General features: G+C 31.7%; 1 protein-coding gene across 1 annotated transcript; it reads right to left on the reverse strand.

Moving 5' to 3' along the window:
• Nucleotides 1-2437: 2437 nt before the first annotated feature.
• LOC137921776 (uncharacterized) lies at nucleotides 2438-8031 on the reverse strand. The gene is made up of 6 exons (XM_068764602.1): nucleotides 7828-8031; nucleotides 6648-6786; nucleotides 5651-5791; nucleotides 4577-4777; nucleotides 3463-3696; nucleotides 2438-2994 (listed from the first exon to the last, which is right to left on the reverse strand). Exons 1-6 carry the CDS (start codon nucleotides 7872-7874, stop codon nucleotides 2599-2601), a joined length of 1158 nt encoding a protein of 385 aa, XP_068620703.1. The 5' UTR covers nucleotides 7875-8031; the 3' UTR covers nucleotides 2438-2598.

The following is an 8031-nucleotide window of genomic DNA, read 5'->3' on the forward strand; positions in this document are numbered from 1 at the left end:
GAAATATACATGAATTATTTATTCGTTTTGAATCCACTAGCAATAGTGTGCAAAAATATTAGAATAGGATTATTGCTCATTTATGTGGTTACAACAATTAGGTTATAAAAACAAAAGTAGGATAAATCATGCAAATTAAATAAAACAAGGTGTCCCAAAATAATGTTTTATAATAAAAGAAAGTCCCTGATTTTGCTATTTAAAGCCGTGTGAAACAATTTATTTTGATTCTTTCATTCATTAATAAAAGTATAATATCATTAAAAGCTATCTATTAAATTTACCATAAAACAAAATAAAGAAATCTTAAAAAAAGAAATACGTAATAAATTTGCTTTTTGTCACAATTTTAAGAAACTATCTTTTTTGCTGATTAGTATAATGTCTCATTTATTCTTAATGCGATGCCGGTTTAACAGTCGATGATTTCGGAAAGATCTCTAATTGAGGACTAGTATTAAATCTCTAAATCTTTACATTTCTATTACTAGATAAAGAACTTGCTCTGCTTTCGCGTCACATAGTAGAAAATCAATTTTTTATTTTCGTTTTGTTAAGTATGTTTAAAGATTATAGAGCGTGCCTCTCCCCGTCCGCCATCTTTGTACAATGCGTGGGTATTAAACAGTGATCAACCAACTACCGATCGTTTCATTTCGCGAAACGGATTTATCGTTGCCAAAAAATTCTGAAGGAAAAGTACAAGATTAGCACAGCGGCATTAATTTTACTCAGCTACTCATAAAGCTGGAGAAACACACACATTTTTATATATGTAATTAAAAAATTGTCAATATGGATTTTATTTGGTTTGTATTCGTTTAGTTTAAATTCGTTTATTTTTTTAGTTTGTTCTATTTAATTTGCATGATTTAGGCTACTTTTGTTTTTATAACCTAATTTTTGTAACCACATAAATGGGTCCTATTCTAATATTTTTGCACACTATTGCTAGTGGATTCAAAACGAATAAATAATTAATTCATGTATATTTCAACACATATTCCTTTGACTCCAGTATAATAAATTTTTCGTCGTCGTTTCAGCCCATAGACGCCCATCAATATCTATCGGGGGGTGAATAAATGTGTTCAAAATCTGGTTTTGTTCATATTTTTTTAAGCCACTTGAAATTCTCGTCTATCACTCGGAAGGGGCCATTAAAAACTTTTACAGTTATAGTTCCAATACTAACACAAAAACAATATTTACTAAATTTAATACTACTTAAGTTTTATATAAATCTAGGGTTATACTGAAAAAATAACAAAAATGACAATTACATGAAGATTACTCGTCTAGTCGTCACGAGTGTACTAGCGTTAATGGTATTGAGTTACGTGCTTTAGGTGGTAATTACTAAGTACTATGTCAAATTGTCCACATCAAGGTTGGTAATTTTTTTTTCTTCACTCTATGACTAACAATTATCATAATTGTGTTATCCTATTAATTCATTTGTTTTTTTTTCCATTTTTTTTTTACTTTTGTTGTTTATTATTAACTACTCTCTTACAATGTTATATGCATACCTTACATACTTCCTTATATACTCTTTCCATATATAATGCCACCCTTTTATATGTAATTATCACTACATCGTAAATCTATTTATTGTGTTAACTAAATCTATTTACACATCACCTGGTTCGTTTACGACGCCTTACTAGGGAACGATGTACTGTTGTGTTGATGTATTAAAGAATAATAGCTGTATTTTTTTTACGAAAATGCAAATTTTCTGTGTCGAGTTTTCGTCTCAGCTTGGCCTTCAAATCGCATCTGCACCGACTGTGCCTCAGACAATCCAACAGCAGGTGCAGAGCCCTTCTTGTATCACCGGGTTGCACTCGTACGCTCGAAACCGTCGCTATGTCTAGTCAACACCTGGGTTTGTAAGGGATTAAACTGGCTCTCGTCCACCACCTTAAAATATGCCCGGACATCTGGTAGAAAGGCCTTCTTGATTCCGGCAGTCTCACCCTCCGTGTAGCGTTTCTGCCGGCGCAGGTTGATCACGCGGTAAGTCCTGGAAATTTTTCTAATTCCTTTACGCTCTATTGCCGAAGACCATTCAGGGTTCCATTTGCAAAGGTTTTAACTTATTCCACATCCACAGGTTCCCTCAATTCGGCCAGGGTGAATGGTGGATCATCCGCCAAGCATGATTCTATGCTACGACGCTCATCCATCATTTCTTTAACCTGAGGTTGATCAGGTCTGTCGTTCTCTACCCTGTCATCGAGGAAAAAGGTACTCAGAAGGAGCTCTGTCGATTGATGGGCATCCAAGGTGACTCCATCCCTCATAAATAAGCAATCTTCTTGCTCCTTGAAGATTTCACTGATCACCCTGGAGGAGGGCAGGAGGGCAGGAGGGCAAGAGGGCAAAGTGTTTTGTTCATATTCCTATAATGTAAATAGTAACAAGACGAATGTAATAGGAAAAAAAGTAATTATAATATAGATAAATTTCCTTACAGGTAATAGTGTTACAACAAAAATTTTAAATAATAAAGAAAACAAATACGGCATCAATGTGAATAACATAAATTGAAATCTGTATATTTACATTTATATCACTTTACAGTAATTTATTTTAGGCGTTTAAAGTTTTTTGTCTATTATTCTGATCAAATTCAAGTGCTTCCGGGAAAAATACGATAAGAGGATATAATTTTGTTAAAAATTCATTAAAGAAGTTTTGATTCGGTATGGAATATTTCGGCAAACTGTTAATTTGTTTCAAAATATTATTTAAGCGTGTGCGATGATCTTGACAAAACTCATCGCGCAGTCCAAGTTCATCATATAGTTTAAGAATACGTTGCACATCATCTGGTTTGTGGCTACCGTAGTGTGATAAGAATATTTCTCGCTGATTGGGGTAACATTTTTGTAGTGCGTTCGCTGCCAACCAGGAAGCTTTTCCGTTTTTAATATCTGTGTTTGTTTTTCCCGTTACAGATTCATCGCACCAATCTAATATATCATTCTAAAACAAAATATTTTTTTTATAAACTAAACAACTTCTCTTTCAATAATTATGCATTGTTGATATAATATTAATAAAAAGCGTCAAAATAACTATTAATTTTTACTGTAAAAAATTAAAATTAAATCACAAGACGTAATTACCGTGTACTTGGAACTTTTAAGTATTTCCGTAACCTGACATTTACGTTAGTTGCGCTATTTTAACGAGAATACGATTTATTATATGACGTACCAAAACTTTTTAACACAAAATAAAGAATTTTCCTGCATTCCTCAATATTTATTAATAATTAGAAATTATCTTGTCACACAAAATTAGTTTATTTTTGAGAATAAAATATTACTTAATAACTCATAATATCAAAATAAATATCAGACATTTGCAATTTTATGATGTTTCTTTTAGACGTTGGGGTAATAATATTTATATTATTTATATTTGGAATGTGTATAAAAGATTACTTACATGCATTTGAATCCAACAACCAATATGCTTTAATGCTTGATCCACATTTTGTATAGATTCTTTGTTTAAATAATTAGCCATTGCCAGCGCTACCAATATAGGAAATTTAATGAAGTAGTATGTAAATTTACTATCAGATATTTTAGTAAATAATTCTACATTGAAACTTGAGAAGTTTCTGTTTTTTGAGGTGACCGAGTCTAGATATTGTCCGTAATCAGATCTAAAAAAAGCCTGGAATTACAAAAAATATATATTTAAAAAACATACCAAAACCTTATTAAAAATTAGAACAATGGCATCATATTAATAACACATCGTTAGTATGGTATTAACCGTGGAAGGTATCAAATGAACATCAAAATAAAATTAATATCAAATTAAAACATAATGTTTTAATAGTTCCACGCAATCCAGTAATTGAACTTTCGTGATCGAAAGATTCTAATGTTGTTGCATTAATATTTGGCGGCGGATATATGTAAACGCATCTGTACTTGCCTAGAGGAGGATCAGTGGACTAAGAAATACCATTCAGTATCCCAATACTTTAGTTAATATGTCATTGTATATGTAAGGTACAGAGTAATACTTTTTACTATTAATACACTTAGTCTATTTTTATCAACCGAATACAAAATCGTACATTGAAGTAAGAGGTAACTGATGCCGCCATTGCGTGAGCGTCATTCTTTTGTACAGAGTAATTGGTTATAAGTGTATAAGCTTTAAAGCAATGAATAGTTAATTTTTCAAGAAAAAGCATTAAAACTTATACATTTATTTCAAATCACTCTATATAAATATCACTCTGAAATTATTTAAATGCTACACACCAATAACTTCTAGCAGTACAAAGTCTGCAGGGACCGACAGTAAACAATAATTTATTTTAATATGCAGCAATATGATTTTTGAAAAGGTTTTTTTCTTATATTATCTTTACGTTTAAATTATTTCTGAAATCACTGATTTTTTCATAAGGAGTACCATACATTAATTGACAGCAAATGAGTTATTTATTCAGCTCTTAAAAGATTTTATGTACAATAACAACTTAAAACCTACATAATAACATTTTAAATAAATATATTGTACGTAATAAAAGTGTTACCTCGTTAAAAAGTTTGATTATTTTATTGTACATGTCTTCACGTAAGTTGTGGTTTAAGATTTCGGAGATGAAACTTCTCATCATACTTGCATCATTAAGGGCCATGGTACCGACGTCCGGCAGTAGGTGCCAACACGGCTTTCCATTACGAGTTTCTGCTTTATCATCTATGTCATCTATTATTAAATAATATGATAAACCCTAAAAATAATTACACTTCAGTACCTTTTTCTATACATTCACAGGAAATGACACGAAAAAGTGCACAGGCGATCTTGTTGAAGTCATTGGAAGACGCTGAATGCAAGCCATTTCTAACCGGTTCTTTTGGATTAATGAGGGAGGTCCATAAGCCTGATCATCATTTCAGCCATAGTACTTCTGGATATGTTAAGAGTGGACGATTGGAAACAACAACGAATTATTTTTCGTAGTGATCAATGTAGAGTAAAATATAGCTAACGTTTTTTAAAGTGGTAGCCACACATTTCAAGAGACAGCCTACGCCGACGTGCGTGCCTACCTGCTCCTGGACACGGACACAAGGACCTGAACATTGAGTAGAGTGTTCTCCTTAATAACCTTTGAGCATATTCATTTCAGCTTAGAGAAATAAACAATGTAAAGGACATAGCCGAGGATTCTGAGTGAGATCATAACCTTGGTTACTGAAAACAGCATTATTCCATAACAAAAAAGGAAAAAAAACAAGTTAAGTTAATAACAGTTTTGAATATCATATGTAGTAATTATCATATGTAGCTTTTCAGAATTTACGTATCTTGAAACTCCGAAAAGTTTATAGGCATCTGAAGATATTGTAACTATTTTACGTATCACCCTGAATTATAATAGAAACACATTTTAATAACTAAACACACAGTAACTAAATTATGCTAATAAATGTAACAAATAATAAGAATAGGGATTGCAATAATTATAGATTGTAGAGTAAGTTAGCTAAACTAAGTTATAGTATCTTAGGTTCTTCCAACCGGACCGGTGCTCTTTGAGGAAAGCGTACCTTCACGTCATACAACTTAAATTATGATAAAAATATAGTAAAAAATCTACCATCTCGACACACCACGCTATTGTATAAATTTGGTACATAGATTCTTCTGTTATTTTCGCCGGATCTTCTAATGCTTGATAAGCAAATATCGCCAATTGTCCTTGTACTTGAATTCTTTCCAGTGTGAAATATTCGATTACCTAAAAAATAAAAATTTTATATTATAGTACTCAATACGCTTGACGTTTAAGGACGTGAAATTATATTAAATTATTTATCTTATGACGCCGGTCGAAATGGTATTACCTCACCACCAGCACAAATTTAATGAGCTATCGCGTATGTGATGATAATAATAATGCTGAAAGTCTGGCATGTTAATTAATTATGTTCCCTGCCGTTAGTTTGTTTTATTAGACAGGTAAATACGTTATATGTTAAAAATAATTTAAATACTCATATAACTGCGGGCATCATAGTCTAATAAATACCTCTTAAGTCCTCTCATAAGTTAGAGTTACACGGTAGCCGGTTTATAGATTTGATTATCTTTTATAGTCAAACGATCAAAAATTTTGTTCACTGTTTTCGGAGACTAGTAGTAGAAGTGAGTAGGACACAGAATAGGTGACCGCTGGGCCCAAAGATTCTGGAGGGGAGCCTGTGGACCGCCAAGGGCTGTGCTGGAAGTCCACCTTAAAAGTGAACAATTCACCTTTTATAGGTCGCTGGGGGACGCTTGATGCTAGCCGTTGTCCGTCCGTCCGGCCGTCCAGCTGTGGACGTCTTATGGCTAAGATGACGTCGATGATGATGTTTAAGGAATTATACAAGTTGTTTTATTTAGCCAGATTTCTGTATATTCTTTATTATTAAAAAAAAAAACTTGAAAAATCGTTGTGTTAGTTACTATTCTAAATTTTGTACAGTAGGTAGTATACCAAATTCTTCTGGTTAAGAAAAACAAAACAACATCACTATTTCTAACGGAAGGTTGATTAAACAAGAATGAAATTAGGTGAATACTGAAATATAAGGGATCAGGTGTTACATTACTTTTTGAAGTCTTTCTTTTGCATTTGAATCCTTAAAGTAGCTGGTTTTGGCAAAAGTTTCACTGTAAATCTTTGGTAAAGTTTTTCGGAAATCATTGCATATTTTCTGCGGTAAAATTAAATGTTTGTTGGTTGGTGGCCTAGAACAAACATTACAAGTGGATTTTTATAAATATGTATATAGTTTTTGTAATAAAATTAGATCAATCGTTAAATAAAAAAAAACTAAGCATTTTGTTGTGTAGAAAAGAAACTATTAAACTGTAATTAAAATGTTGATCAATAATAATCTCAATTGAGTAATGAGCAAACTGTTTTTATTGTTTTATAATTAAGCCTGTTTATAATGTACAGCGAAAAAAGTAATAAATTTACTCAATTTATTAATTTGGTATCTAAAAAAAGTTTCTGAAAAAAATATTAGGGAGGAGGTTTTTAAATCATTTTCCTATAAACCCAAGACTGCAATGCACGTATATCGTTGCGAGAAAAATCTATACAGAATAAAGTAGTTCGCCCATAGTAGCTAGATGGGCCACCCATACTTCTACTTACTAAAACACATCGTAATGTCTTTGTTTTTTTTTTTACTTAATTAAATCTTTATTGTGTAGGATTTAAGGCATGTTTAAAATTATCATTCGTGTATTTTGAATAGAGAGGGATCGTAGTTTATTCCAGACAAGGCCTGCTTAAGGTTTCTTTAAAAAGCTATTACATTTTTAATAGTATTTGTGATGATTTAGCTGCACAGTTGAGCAGTACACGGGACATATTGTCGATGCGAAATTATTTTTAGATTTATAAACGAAGAATTTTATTTGGTACCTAATAGTTTATACATGACGTACCCCTCCTCTAAAGATACTACGGGGGATATACTAGGGGGGCTGAAGACGCCGCTGCTCATCTTTTGGAGAAATGTTTGTGAGCAGTGGCAATCCTATATAATTAATGCACAAAGCGTAAAAAATATATTTCAATGTACATAATCAATACTACATAATTAATATACTACATAAATATTATTTTCTAAATTCCTGAAAAGGCCAAATGTTTATTCTTACTTTATTTCAACTTGCTTCACAAAACCATTTTTATCGTAATATTGTTGATAAAATTATGAATTCACATAATATAACTAAAGTGGTAAAAGAAATAAACATTTCCCGACAACTTACCAGTTTGCACAGTTTCGGCTAAATTGTAAAAAGCACTTACGGTACATCGTTTTTTGATTGAATAATATATAAATAAATATAATATAGAATAGTATAGGAAAAAAAAAACAAGAAAATTGTCTATCGTTACACTTTTATCACAAATATTTATAATGTAGCGGAGAAATAATGCGATACATCATTGAAACCAATTACAAATGCTTT

Source organism: Battus philenor, unplaced genomic scaffold (genome assembly GCF_028537555.1).
Source record: "Battus philenor isolate CCGP_79_NKW_IND1 unplaced genomic scaffold, ilBatPhil1.0.hap1 SCAF_19, whole genome shotgun sequence".
Taxonomy (NCBI): domain Eukaryota; kingdom Metazoa; phylum Arthropoda; class Insecta; order Lepidoptera; family Papilionidae; genus Battus; species Battus philenor.